Here is a 15,519-nt window from a genome sequence, read left to right as displayed (position 1 = left end):
TGTTATTTCAACCAGCCACCATACAGAGGGACGCTTCTTTTGGTTGGGCACTGCTCTAAAATCTAATTACATTCTGATCTCTCCTCCTAGCTAAATGCTCATCGGCCAAAGCGAGGGGACATCTGTGGAGTCCTAGGGGGGAAGTACAGATGTGTTCAGTGAAGCCAGTCCATTCAGACACATTACAGAAAAACCACTATGGCACTTACTGGTTCCATTCGCTATTTAGCCTAACACTAAGTGCCAAATATTGATTTTCTCTGGGGTTGATACCAAGTTTGGAAAGTGATTTTTGAGGCATTCCTGTTTTTAAATGTTGTCCACTTCAGAAAACAGATAATCGATGATGTGATTGAAAAGCAGATTGACTGACCTGAGAACTCACCCTGCTGTTAATGATCTACTCTAGGCTTTATTTAATCTCCGATGAATTATTAGTTTTTAAGACAGGCAACTGAATTGTCTTTGTACTAAAGGGTATGGTCATACTGGGTTTATTTGTCCAAGTCTAATTTGTCTTCCTCATGCAAATTATCTATGCTTTATGGCTGCTTATTGTTACCTCAAAACCCACAGAAGATGATTTAGCTGCACATAAGTTTAATAACATCAGGTTGACTGACCTTGAGATTTTGAGGTTTAATTTCTATCTCAAACAAAAGTTTCTGCCTTTAAAAACAAGTCTTTTGTGTAAGCTCTAACAGGGGGAGACGGAGCCTTCAGCTAATGTTCCAATTCCCTCATGAATAATGTTAAAACCCTCCAAAAGTGTTGCTCTAGGGTCATGTGAAAGTTCTGGAGTTATTAATTAAAGTGTAGGTTTTAATTCAGTCAACTCATATACAACTTTATGAAGCTCTAAAGCTTTTCTATGCTGCTGATCTTAGAAATGCCCTTTGCCTCCCACATTTTGTGGACCCTAAAGAATTTCTGAGGTAATTTGGGAAAAATCTGTATCCATGACTAAAAAAACCCTACTGCGATCTAAACAGGAAGATTTGGGACAACTGAGGATGTAACACACCATCCATTATTTTATGCCAGTTTAGCTGTTTAAAAACTCCCTTAACAGTTTAAAATTATGTTGATATGTCTTTTTAGACCTGAGGAAATATATGGGGATTGGTGAGTTTTATTAAGTCAAAATACATTCTTATCCTAGAAATAAACATGGAAATATGTTTATCTTGCATCCAGCATGTTCTTCAAGTGGTCTTAATTATTGGAAAAAATTAGGAACAAACGGGATAGTCATTTCATTTCCTCTAGTCCTATGTTACTTAGATATAACTAGTTGACTTCAACTGTATAAATCAACTATGTAAAAGAGAAATATACAACTTTTTATCTCTATTAATACTTCATGAAATCTTAAATATGGTTAGTCAATGCAGTTTTATTGTTGTTGCTAATTTACAACTTGTTAAAATTGCAATTATCTTCCCCTGTAGGTTTCTTTTAACCACAGTAACACTTTTTTTTTCCCTTTGATTCTCCAACCCAAATTGCATATACCTGCAGACACATACATAAGGGGTAATTGTGGCGAATCCAAGCATAATTTATATTGTTTTGCTATTTAAAGAAATCATTGTTTGTGATCTGATCCATTTCTAAGATTATTTTTATTCAAACAGAATATAAGAAAAAATTTAAACAAGGGTGCCAATCTAACAGAGGCTAGGTATGTGATTATCATCTTCCAATTTCATTATGTGATGAAAAGTTATATTGTGGAAGCCTTATAATCAATATGAAATGTGATGATTCCTAAACACAGAAAATAGGAAATATAACCTATAAAGTAAGTACAAACTAATATAAATCTTTTTATATGTGAGACTCAGGTATTCATTAACTAAATACTAAGTTAAGTGAGCCTTCTGCTAATATGGAAAGAAAAATTTCACCTCTATTTTTCAAGTCCTGTTCAAATACAATTATTTGATGAAATCTATTTCTACTCTTTCTGTCAAAATAAACTCTTTCCTTTATTTCCTAGTGACATTTCTTTTTAGTTTTTTAAATAATATTTATTGAATTTGTGCCTTGTATTATATTCAATGGTGTTACATGTCTGATGGTTTCGATCAAAAATTAAAATAATTAAGGGCAGGGATTATTTCTTACTTGTATTTGTACCCTATAGCACTAAGCTTGCTTTTGTTGATATTGATCATACCCCCAAATTAAATTGTATTATGTGGTGGTCAATCCTAGACATATTGAAATCCTTAAGCACTTCTCTGCCATGAAAATAACATACATTTTATTGTTAAAAAAAAACTCGATTTAGTGCTAACATAAGAGCTATGTTAACTAAAGGGTGTGGCACTATTAATTGAGGTAGGGATAGTGGAGATCATGTTTGGGGAGAAATATGCTCTCAGCTTTGGGCATGTTTACTACAGATGATATTTTGAGAAGTCAGAACTGGAGACGCAGGTTTCTAAGTTACTAATATAAATTATGAAGTGAGAAATTATTGGAAAGGAGGGAATTCATCTGTATCTATCAGCTTGAGAAATAGTGCCATCATGACCAAGTCCCCCTACAGCTTTATCCCCATTTCTACAACTGTTAAGGCCTGCCAATTCCATTCTTTCAATCCCCACTTTTCTATTTCTATTATAAATGCTATAGTCTGTCTTTTATCCCTTTTCAAAGGGATCTTCTAACAAATTGTTCCCATACAACTATCATATTTCTATGACTTGTCTTCCTAAGTCATGAATTGAAAAATGTGACTTTTATTCTCAAAACCTTCCAATTACTGTCATCAGAAAAAAAAAAAAATCCCATCTTTTAATCCCAACATCGAAGACTTCTGCATATTTCTAGTTTCATCTCCTACTATGTTCCTTCACATGCCCTCTGCTCTAGCCTTAGTGAACTCATCTCATCTCAAAACTGCCATTAACATCCCTGCCTCTAAACACATACTTATAATGTCTAGTCAGTACAGTGACTAACCTTATGACTGCACATCCTAAGCCGCAGAGACCAAATCTACTCATTTGGAAATCCTTTTCATTCTCTAAAGCTCAATTCTGAATTGAAAAACCACAATGATTTTCTGAAGAGCATTATTTCATTCTATTTTATTTGATAGGTATTTGATAAGCACACCAGATTATAAGCTCCTTGAAGGCAATTACTGTCTTACTAATTTCTATTGCTCTATATGGCAGTTATTCAAGAATATGTTTTAATAAAGAAATAAATGAACAAATTCTTTACTGATTTTGTAATTGTTTATGAAACTTTGGATAAAGCATATCTCTGAAATGAGTAATTTTTATTAATTGGCTATTTTATTTTATTTTATTTTAAAGATTTCTTTTATTTATTTATTTTGAGAGAGAGAATGAGAGACAGAGAGCATGAGAGGGAGGAGGGTCAGAGGGAGAAGCAGACTCCCTGCCGAGCAGGGAGCCCGACGCGGGACTCGATCCAGGGACTCCAGGATCATGACCTGAGCTGAAGGCAGTCGCTTAACCAACTGAGCCACCCAGGTGCCCTTAATTGGCTATTTTAGTAGAAAAACCCTGTAATTCTCTCTTCCTGTATACAGCTACAAATAGGTATGATGGTAGGAAAAAATGTAAATAAATCAAGTTTCTTATTTTTAATGTTTTGTGCAAAGTTATATTGTGCTTATTTTAAATGGACTTTTCCAAATTAAAGTTTCTTCTTCTTTTTTAAAAATTATATTATGGTCAAACAATTATTTGGACAACTAAATTCACATGATTCCACTTCTTTCTTCCAATCCATTCTCCACAGAACAGGTTAGAGTTTTTAAAATTCTTACTTCCCTATTTTATCCTTGCACTGAAGACAAAGTACAAAGCTCTCATCCTGGCAGACAAGGTCCTGCTTCCTTTCCCACTGCATCTTCATCACTTCTGCCCTTGCTATCAACAGTCCAGCTCTACTGCCCTCATCTCGGTTCCTCTGATAGTCAAGCTTTTACCCAACTTAAGATCTTCAAATGTATGATTTTCTTGATCTGAAGTACTCTTTCCCTCACTCTCCATTGCTGATTCCTTTTCTATGTTAAGTCTTGGTTTGAATGATACCTCCTTGGAGAGGCCTTTCAGCAAACCTATTAAAATCCGTCTACCTGTTAGTCTCCATTATGTCATCCTGTCTGTTCTCCTGCTTCATTCTGGTCTGTAGAAACTTCATTAGTTGCTTATTTGGTACTTATTTCTTGTTCTATCTGCCTATCCTGCACCTTGCAGATAACAGAAGATGCTTCACAAGGTTTAAGGCTATGCCTGTTTTGTTAACTACTGTATACCTAGTGCAGAATTCTGGATATGGTATATTGCTAGGGAAAAATTTGTGTGTATGAAAATATATATGTGTGTGTGTATGTGTATGCAAATAAATATATGTGTATGTATATATTCATATATACACATACATACACACATATGTGTTTTTCAGATTGGTGCATACTAGAAAATAGAAAATGTCTAGTGGAAAAGATTTAAGATTATTCATAGCAACAGAGGCAAATATAGGGTCAGCTAGTAGATATTACAGAGATGCAGATATTGCCTTAATGAAAAGGAAAAAAAAAAGTCAATTAAAATCATCCCCAAATACTATAAACTATGTGAATGTTATAGGTTTCAAATCCAAGTTGGATGCCTGCCTATTAGGGCAGTGTTGAAGGGTATTCTTGAATTTGAATAGAGAGATGGGATTAATGGCCTCTAAATTTCCTTCTAAATCATATGATTCTATGACCTCCATGTATTTCTCTAACAGAATACTGAGAAGGAATACGCTGTTTTAAGATATCTTGCTTCAAGTAGATTTAGACAGTGTGTAATAAATTGTTTCTCTTAAAATTAAGATCGCCTTGATTTAAATTTAGGTCAGATAGATGATTTGGCTTAAAAGTCCAGGAAAAGGACAGATAATTATGGAATCCACACATAAAATCACTGAAATTACTTTATAATTATGTCTTATAAAAACACATACAATGAGTTCATCCACTGCTTAAATGTCAGCCCAGGAAGAAGTACCTTAATTGTATTTGTTTTGAGCTATTTTCAAGACAAACAATTCCAAGAACTACAGTCTGGTGATCTCAGTTTATTAGGAAGCTATACACTTCCTCTGCAAAGGAGTATTTTTCTATGTGTATAGTAAGGAATAAAAAATATTTGTTTTGTGATACTATTTTAAAACAGTGCGATGTAAGACATGGGAGGGATAAACATCACATATAACAACTGTACATTTAAAATATGTAATTCATTCATTTACTTCTGACATTCTGTTAGGAATGGTCACATTCTCCAATATTTCTATATGCACAGTGTTGTTTGTATTCAGGTAATAGGAAAAATATATTCCTGAGAATTGCACAAACTATTCCATCCTAAAACAAATAGCACGACTAACCTTGACTAGTAAAAAGTAGTGGAGTATAGTGGCTCTGAGTAAATTCTTGGAGACAGACTGCTGGGGTTTAAATACCTACTTGGTCACTTAATAATTTAATGCTTTTTTTGTAAATCAGTTATCAATTTCTCCTTTGTAAGACAAAGATGAGAATAGCAACTAGTTCAAAAGATTATTGTGAGGATTAGTGAACCCATTTAACAAAATGCCTGGCCCACAGTAAATGTACAAAAAAAATCTTTTCTATTTTCTGAATACATTAAATTTTAATACCCTTAAAAAGTAAATTGATTGATTATCTCAATTGATTATTTATCTTGGTGTCAGGCAGTCTAAAATGGAGAATTATGGTCCCTGTCTGAGTAAATCAAGTAAATATATCCTTTATACAAATAATCTGTTTATTTCAGTTAAGTGTTTTTTGACACGTTTATTTAGCACATTTTCTACAAGAGAAAATCATTAAATGAGTAACTTCTCCCATTCAGGCCACTCATGTGTGAATTTAAATCAAACTTGCTACTACTAAATATACAAAAAAATAATATTTTCCTCATATCAAGCTGATAAAATATAACATACCCATTAACAGGATCCACCACAATCCCTCTGGGATGGGACATTTCTCCTTCTAAAAGAATCTTCCGACTCTGAGAAGCTTTTTCCAGCCTAGCCACATTAATGGTCTTCCTATGACCATCATTTGTCCAGTAAAGGTTATTTCCAATCCAGTCCACAGCAATGCCTTCCACATTATCAAGATCTGTAAAAAGAAAAAACAAGAGAGCAACACATTTTACAATAGTGCACACTGCTTATGTTTTAGTTAAGAAATGTTTAATTCAAAAAGGAATGAATTCTGATTCATGGGTTCTTTATAGTTTGATTTTGGAAAATATCATTCCATAGCATATTTTTCAATTTTATTTTGAATGCCATTTTATGTGAATGACAGGCCCTGTCTCGGTATATTTTAAATGAAACAGTGATTTGCAGGAAAACAGGAAAATATACGGGATGGCACAGCAAAGGGAAAAAGTTCCCAGAACATAAATATAGTGATACAGACTGTTTAGGAAAAAAAAAAAAAATCGAGTAGTATGAACAAGTACTACGTTCAAAAAGTAAGCATATTGAAACTTGCAATATATAATCTGAGTAATCAAAATAATAGGAATGCCCTCTTGCTAAGAGATGACCAGGTCCAGCACACCTTTGAAAGCCCCGAACAGGTTTTCATGATGGAACTGCATGAACAGTGAATCCCAAAGAAACACTGAAATAATTCTCTATATTCTAGACTTACTTTTTTAAGATTTTATTTATTTGATGGGGGCGGGGAGGAAGAGAGCACAAGCAGGGGGAGGGGCAGAGGCAGAAGCAGGCTCCCTACTGAGCAGGGAGCCCACTGACAACGTGAGGCTTGATCCCAGGACCCCAGGATCATGACCTGAGCCGAAGGCAGATGCTTAACTGACTGAGCAACTCAGGTGCCCCATTCTAGACTTATTTTTAAAGGACACTATTCAGACTTCTGTAAGATACAGGCAGTGGTAATTCAAAGGAATATTATAAATACATAATCTTATATGAGTTCAACTAATTCAAACCCTTTACAGAAGGGAAAATGCCAACACTTTAAAGTGAAGGGTTATCGTCTATTATCACACAAGAAGTGGTAGAATTGGAACAAAAATCCAAGTCAGCTGATCCCCAGTGTACAGATCTTTAAAACTGCACTATTCCTGGGGTGAGTCCTGCTCTCGCTTTTTGCCATTTGATGAACAACCTTCCAGACTGTCTACAACATCATAAAGGCAGTTCCATTTCTCTGCTGCATAAGAAATTACTGTGAACTCCTTTTCTTCTCTCAAAACCAAGGGAGCCTTTGTCTCTTTTCCTCCCAGGGATGAGGTAGAGAACTGGAGCTTACTGGACAAAGCACTAGAGACAGAAGTGCTGATTGACACGCTATGGGCATATCTCCCTGATATTCCCTCATATGCACATGTAATAAATATTTACTATTATCCTGTTTTTAAATCATGACCCTTCTGGCCTTGGAGAAAAATAAAATTTTCTTTGGTGACCCTTCTGCTCATCAGCATGTGCCCTGACTCAGGGTGACTAATACAACATGTGATTTGATCTAACTGAAAATCCCATTATAGTGAATCAGATATGCTCTCAATTTCACTAAGCTATCTGCTTCATTACCATCCTGTATGAGTCATTTTCACAGGTTAATTGTGTCTATGCTTAGAAAAAAAAGTTTAATTTTGTCTTTACTTTATTGACACTTAATTTTACTGAGCACTTTCCTGCTCTGGCATAATGGAAAAATAAAAGCTGTTTACTCTTTTCCTTTATATTTATTAATAGTCTGTGGCTGATTTTTATCTCATTAGTCGGTTTTCAAAAATTGTATTACATTTGAAATCTACTCCAGCAAGAACACTTCCATCTTCAATAGCCCTCTTATTTTTATAACTTTTCCTGTTGACATCTAACTTGACACTTTTTATTTATTTTTCATATGAAGCAGTTGCAATACTATGTGGATTGAAATTTTATTTCTGACACTTGGGTAAGCAACTCAGTTACTTTGATGTTTAATTTCTCCACTCATCAAGTGAAGATAATCATAGCACCTACATCACAAGGTGATAACAAGGGGTAACTTAGCTACTGCATGGAAAGCACTTAGCATACTGCCTACAATATTGTCAATTCCCAAAATATGTTAGCTTTTACTCATTTATCAGGATAAAAAAATTCTATATATGCCCTGGATCTTTGCCTTATGAGTGTTACTTGATAGAAATATTCCTCATATTTTTCTCTCTGAAAATGATTATTTAATAACACTTCCTTGCATTTTGCCCAGTGGCCAACTTTGCCTAGAAATAGTATATGCAGAGTCGGTTGTGAATAACTAGTAAGTAAGAGTGAAATGGAATTGAATTCCAAAATTGGGAGGATTCTGTCCCTAATTATATTGGTTGCTTTTTCTTTGAAAAATGAAATGCTTGAACAGCATAAAGGAGTGATTAGGATCACAAGTTCTAGTAGGCCTAGGCTCTGCCACTCACCATATTTCTGAGTGAATTCACTTAACCTTGCTGCTCTTCAATTTCCTAATCTTTAAAATGGGTGTAATGATAGTGTTTAACTCATAGGATTGGCTTAGGATTAAATGAATGAATATATGCAAAATCCTTAAAATAATGATTGGCACATGGTAAATGTTACATAAATATTGTTATTAATATTATTACTAATAATATTATCATTATAATTTTCCCCTTAGCTACCTATCTAGTCTTTTAAGATAGCAATGAAACAATTAGCTTAGTGGTTCTTTTTAAAGATTTGTTTATTTATTTGAGAGAGAGAGCAAGAGTAGGGGAGAGGCACAGAGTGAAAGGAAGACAGAAAATCTCAAGCAGACTTCTACTTAGTACTGAGCCTCAAGCGGGGCTCAATCTCACAACCCTGAGATCATGACATGAGCCAAAGTCAAGACTCGGACTCTTAACCGACTGAGCCACTCAGACACCCTGGCCTAGTATTTTTTAGCTGTGTGTGTGTGTGTGTGTGTTTTGTTTGTTTGTTTGTTTGTTTGTTTTCCATTGTGGGAAGAATGAGGCTGAATACAATTCTAAAATAAAGAAACTCATAAAACAGTCTATGTGCAAATTGGAACTCTTTCTAGGCTATCTTTAATAAGGTATGGAGATATTTCTTCTCTTGTAGGACAAAGACTGAACAACTAGTGAATCCCTTTTTCAACAACTATACATTGATAAAGAAAGTATTCTGACTTCATACCATTCAGTAGCTGCCTTTAATGAGCCAATGACTGATGGAACACTAAAGCAATGACATAGGACACTGGTTTTATGTAAATTTGATTTTTTATTGAAGAGTTTGGTTGGAGCCTACCTGCAATGGACTATTAGGGACTCTATGACCAAAATCCTTCAAACGGGTGATCAGGACATAGGAAAGTTGTCACTCAAATTTCAAACAAACATGGATGACTACAGAGATATGAGTTAATAGCTTGAGAAAACACATGACTTCAAATATAAGAAAGGTGTTTGATAAAGTTGGTGAAACTTGATAGAGTAGATTGCTTTGATATCTTTGGGTAGAGTTCAAGTATTCTACATTCCAAAATCAACATTCACTACTTTATTATTATTATTATTATTATTATTATTATTATTATTATATAACTAATAGCAAACAAAGATTATAAATGTGTATTTTTTAATCTGGCAAAATTGTCCTTAAGTTTAACAAAATACTCATTTTCATTTATCAGTAGGGAAGGACTCTCAACATGTTTGTAACTCCTTCAAAAAAAAAAAGAAAGAAAGAAAAAGAGAAAGAAAGAGAGAAATTCCAGTAGATAATGTTTTCTTATAATTTTTAATTAACATATTTACAAGTTCCATTCTAAGTGAGAATTGAGACAGTTATCTATATACTTCAGATTAAAAACAGACTTTTTAATACACTCTGTGAATGCATACTGTTTTGATTAACGTACTATTTTGGCTCAAATTATTAAACTTTCCATCATTTTTCCTTTGTAAATATTGTTCTGGTATTTTAAGAATAACTTTTAGGGGCGCCCGGGTGGCTCAGTTGGTTGGGCGGCTGCCTTCAGCTCAGGTCATGATCCTGGAGTCCCGGGATCGAGGCCCGCATCAGGCTCCCTGCTCAGCGGGGAGTCTGCTTCTCCCTCTGATCCTCCCCCTTTCATGCTCTCTGTCTCCCAATCTCTCTCTCAGATAAATAAATAAAATCTTTAAAAAAAAAAAAAAGAATACCTTTTATAAATGGGCCTAATATATGAGTGGTATGCTAAAATACACACACACACATATCATCAAAAGCTAGACTTTTCACTTAAGTGAAAAATTCTTGAAGATAGCAATTTGTTATAGGTGATATCTATCATTTAGGAAATGAGGATGAATAAGAGATAATACAATTTATGTAAATTAAAGAGAAGAATTATGTGGATTTAAAAGAAATAAGTAATTAGAAAAGTTATTTAAATTAATTTAATACCTAGACTAGATAAAATAAGCATTTTAAAAAGAGTAAAGAAAAACATACTTCTAAAACATCATTACAGGTCTGATTTGTATCATTACACATTTTATGGAACAGAAGAGGATTAAAGTTTTATATATTTAAAACAAAATTATTTACTTTAAAAAATGGGTCCCAGATTTTTTTTTTTTTTAAACGGCAAAAGCTTTAGTTTTATTAAGGTGTATAGACTGGATCTCCAGAGTAATCCATAAGTCTTGATCCTTTTTAAGAGACTCTGATTAACATAGTGAGGAATTAATTGGAAATTATACATGACAATTGGCATTATAAAAACACAATGCCTATATTTTTCCAATGTATCCTTAAGGATTTTCTATCCTTAATGTGAACATTATTTTTCTGAGTTGGAATCAAGTATTACAAAAGAGTTTCCATGAGTGCAGAGGATGATCACATGCCTTAAATAGTATGCTAGGTAGACATGCTTAGGGCCAGACATGCTTTACCTTGCCTCAAAGTCAGCACTTGGACAATTCAGAGTCAGCACTTGGACAGTTCTCCTGCCTCATATTCATGTAGTTCAATTAATCCAAATCCTCTTTGTGTATTTCAATGTGCCCCGAGGCATCACAGCTTATATGTATCTGACATGAGTGAATGAAGTTGATTTAATTAATAGTGTGGCAGTTAAGTTTGCCTGCTGAAATTCCTATCTCCTGAGGTTATAGGAATCTTTGGCCAGACTGAAGTCTTCTGTATTATCTGTCCCCCATGGCCAGCTGAGGCTGATGTTCTCATCCTCATTTTCATTCCAGGTCCTTCCTCAGATCAATTAATAGGTCCAAGAGGGTAAATACACAAGCTCCTCTCAATCAGAACAAAATACTTTGTTGTTGTATTCAAAGAGATGTGTAAAGTGCATATAGGGTTTTATTTTAAGATGAACAGACTATATTAAAACATAGTAGCTTCCTTTTATCATCACATTGTTAGTTTCAATTTGGGACGAGGGTGATACAGATTGTCTCTCTATCACATTCACATATTTCGTCTTTGATGCAATGATAAGCATAGGTAAGATTAATGAGAGTATCACGGTAAGCATCATAGTTACCAATAAAGTAATCTAAAATGATAATTAAATGGACGGTTTCAAGAGTTGTTAAGAACTGAGTTTTTACCCTACGTTCAAGCTAACAGCTTAGTCCATTACTGGTTCATGGATGATAGTGGAAGACACAAGACTTGCAAGTCAAATATAAAGGGCTTTATTACTCATGGGATAGCAAGCAGTATGGTCTTCAGCAGAACTGATATCAGTTCCTTTTACTCCAAAGTCCCATGGGGATGACTGGGTTGGGCCATTATAGATGTATTCACAATCTGTGAGCTGTATTACAAAAAATAATTCTGAAGTTAGAAAACTCAAATCTTTTTATAAAGGGCAATAAACAAGGCTGCCCTTTACACTGTAGGTGTAAACTATCTCTTCTTCCAAGGCTCTTTCCTATACAAACATCCTTGAAAGGATACTTCAGACTAGGGGCGCCTGGGTGGCTCAGTCGTTAAGCGTCTGCCTTTGGCTCAGGTCATCATCTCGGGGTCCTGGGATGGAGCCCCGCATCGGGCTCCCTGCTCTGCGGGAAGCCTGCTTCTCCCTCTCCCACTCCCCCTGCTTGTGTTCCCTCTCTCACTGTGTCTCTCTCTGTCAAATAAATAAATAAAATCTTTAAAAAAAAATACTTCAGACTAAAAGGCAATAATTGCCTCACTCCAAGACATGCATAAATGTGAGTGATTCATGGAGAACTATCTCCCAAGAAAAGTCATAGAAGTCATAAATTGGTATTCTTTAATAAATGTAGACAGATGAACGAACAAATTAGTGTGCAAATATGACTACAAATAATAATCATTTTTGGGTTCCAGGCTATTACTCTTATGGGAATTATTTATTGATTTATACTACCACATCTTGAAGCATTTTGTTCAGCTAGCCATGTGTAATAGTTAATTCTATGAGTCAATTTGGCTCGGCCAAGGTATACAGAGATCTGGTTAAACATAAGTCTGGATATTGCTGTGAAGGTATTTTTTAGGTGATATTAACATTTAAATCCATACACTTGGAGTAAAGCAGATTACCCTCCATAATATGGGTTAGTCTCATCCAGTTAGATGAAAGCTTTAAGAGAAAACAGACTAAAGTACCCTGAGGAAGAGGGAATTGAGTTTCTAAACTATCTTCAGACTTGAGGTACAAAATCAACTTTTCCCTGAGTCTACAACTTGTCAGACTACCCTACAGATTTTTGACTTGCCATCCTCCACAGTTGTGCAAGCCAATTCTTCAAATTATCTCTCTCTCTCTTTATGCATACATCCTATTGGTTCTGTTTCTCTGAAGAACCTTATTACACCTGTGACCTGGAAATTATTTTGCTGAATGCTCTGAGCAGAAGAAAGATACTCTTCACATTCATTCTTTTCAGATGAAATTCTGGAAAGTACACACTATGGAGGACAGAGATGCTTCCAATTTAAGAATGCGTTACAAACATGCAATGAGTATATAGCTCATTTTTATAATAGCCCACTACTAATTTTTAAATACTATCAGGGTTGTATTGTAAATATTTTTAAATGTTTTTATTTTTTGTAAATTATGACATGTTGACATCTTTAAGAGAACTTTTCCAGCTAGAGTGAGATTACCTGTCCTCGGGATAGTCAATTCTTAGAGACAGCGAAGGGCCCAGCCAGGAACATGCCTTTGACATACAAACTAACCAACCCATTTAGAAGAACTGATATTGTTAAAATGTCCATATTTCCCAAAGCAATCTACAGATTCAATGCAATCCCTATCAAAATATCAACAGCATTTTTCACTTCATTGGAACAAATAATACTAAAATTTGTATGGAACGACCAAAGACCCCAAATAACTAAAGTAAACTTGAGAAAGGAAACAAAGCTGTAGTTATCACAATCCCAGATTTCAAGATATAGTAATCAAATGGTATGATACTGGCACAAAAACAGGCATGTGAATCAATGGAACAGAATAGAGAGCCCAGGAATAAACCCTCACCTATATCGTCAATACCCATCGAAGCAGGAAGAATGTATAATGGGGAAAAGACAGTCTCTTCAATAAATATTATGGGGAAAATTGGATAGCTACATGCAAAATAATTAAACTGGACCACTTTCTTATGTCATACACAAAGATAAATTCAAAATGGCTTAAAGACCTAAATGCGAGACATGAAACCATGAAACTCCTAGGAGAAAACAAAGTCAGTAATTTCTTTGACATGGGTCTTAGCAATATTTTTCTGGAGTTGTTTCCTTAGACAAAAGAATCAAAAGCAAAACTAAACTACTGGGACTACCCCAAAATAAAAAGATTTTACACAACAAAGGAAACCATCAACAAAACAAAACAGCAACTTACTGATGAGAGAAGATATTCACAAATGATATATCTGATAAGGGGTTTGTATCCAAAATATGAAAAGAACTTTTACAACTCAACACCAAAGAAACCCCAAATAATCTGATTAAAACATGGGTAGAGGACCTAAGTAGGCATTTTTCCAAAGAAGACATATAAATGACTAACAGACACATGAAAAGATGAACAGGTATGAGACACCTCATACCTGTCAGGATAGCTGGGATCAAAAAGACAAGAAACAAGTGTTGGAGAGAATGTGGAGGAAAGGGAATCTTCATGTACTGTTGGTGGGAATGCAAACTGGTGCAGCCACTATAAAAAACAATATGGAGGGGCACCTGGGTGGCTCTGTTGATTCAGTGTCTGACTCTGGGTTTTGGCTCAGGTCATGATCTCAGGGTAGTGAGATTGAGCCCCTCACTGGGCTCTGCTTTCAATAGGGAATCTGCTTGAGATTCTCTCCTTCTTTCTCTCCCCCTGCTCATACTCTCTTTCTCGCTCTCTCAAATAAATAAATGAATCTTAAAAAAAAAAAAAAAAAAAACAGATTGGAGGTGTCTCAAAAAATTAAAAATAGAAATACCATATGATCCAGTAATTCTACTACTTGGTATTTATCCAAAGAAGACAAAAACACTAATTCAAAAATATATATGCCCCCCTATGTTTATTGCAGCATTATTTACAATAGCAAAGACATGGAAGCAACTTGTGTACATCAATAGATGAATGGATAAAAAAGATGAGATGCACACACACACACACACGGATATTACTCAGCCATAAAAAAGAATGAGATCTTACCATTGCAACATGAATGGACCTAGAGGATATTAAGCTAAGTGATATAAGTCAGAGAAAAACAAATATCACATGATTTCACTTATATATAGAATTTAGAAAAACCCATAAAAATGAAGAAAGAAGGAAGCAAACAAAACAGAAATAGACCCATAAATACAAAGAACAAACTGATGGTTGCCGAAGGGGAGGTGGGTGGGAGATGGGCAAAATGGATGAAAGGGAGCAAGAGATACAGGCTTCCAGTTATGTAATGAATGAGTCACAGGGATGAAAGGTACAAAATAGGGAATACAGTCAATGATAATGTAATAGGGTTGTATGTTGACAGATAATAGTTCCACTTGTGGTGAACATAGCATAATATATAAAATTGCCCAATCCCTACGTTGTACACCTGAAATTAATGTAACAGTGCATTAACTATACTTCAATAAAAGAAAACAAAACAAACAAACAAAAATTAACCAATCCAGAGCCATACCTCTTCTATCTGGCCTGCAGCCCAGGAGGCAATTGTCCTCTGCTTTAAAATCATCCCCTGGCCGGATACCAGGCAACTATTACCCCCGTCATTTAAAATCCAGTGGAATTATTCACACTAGCCAATTCTAAAGTGTTCATCCTACCCTGTTTTACCTTTCCACCAGAAATGCCAATAAAGGCTGTTAGTTACGCTTTCCCCTCATTCCTGTCTTTGACCTTCCGACCACCACCCTGTTGTCTTTCCTACATGGCCCTGTGTGTTGTACTGT

At 35.0% G+C, this 15,519-nt stretch overlaps 1 protein-coding gene across 1 annotated transcript in view; it reads right to left on the bottom strand.

Moving 5' to 3' along the window:
• LRP1B (LDL receptor related protein 1B) overlaps nucleotides 1-15,519 on the bottom strand; it is a 1,834,834-nt gene that overhangs the window by 729,193 nt on the left and 1,090,122 nt on the right. The window contains exon 12 of the mRNA XM_035008121.1: nucleotides 6,010-6,190. Within this exon, the coding sequence (XP_034864012.1) occupies nucleotides 6,010-6,190 (181 nt within the window). The remainder of the gene's footprint in view (nucleotides 1-6,009; nucleotides 6,191-15,519) is intronic.

The sequence above is a fragment of the Mirounga leonina genome, unplaced genomic scaffold, assembly GCF_011800145.1.
Source record: "Mirounga leonina isolate KUSES-001 unplaced genomic scaffold, KU_Mleo_1.0 Mir_151, whole genome shotgun sequence".
NCBI classification, from domain to species: domain Eukaryota; kingdom Metazoa; phylum Chordata; class Mammalia; order Carnivora; family Phocidae; genus Mirounga; species Mirounga leonina.
Note: the sequence above shows the minus strand (reverse complement) of the source record. Positions and strands in the feature narration are given on the sequence as shown.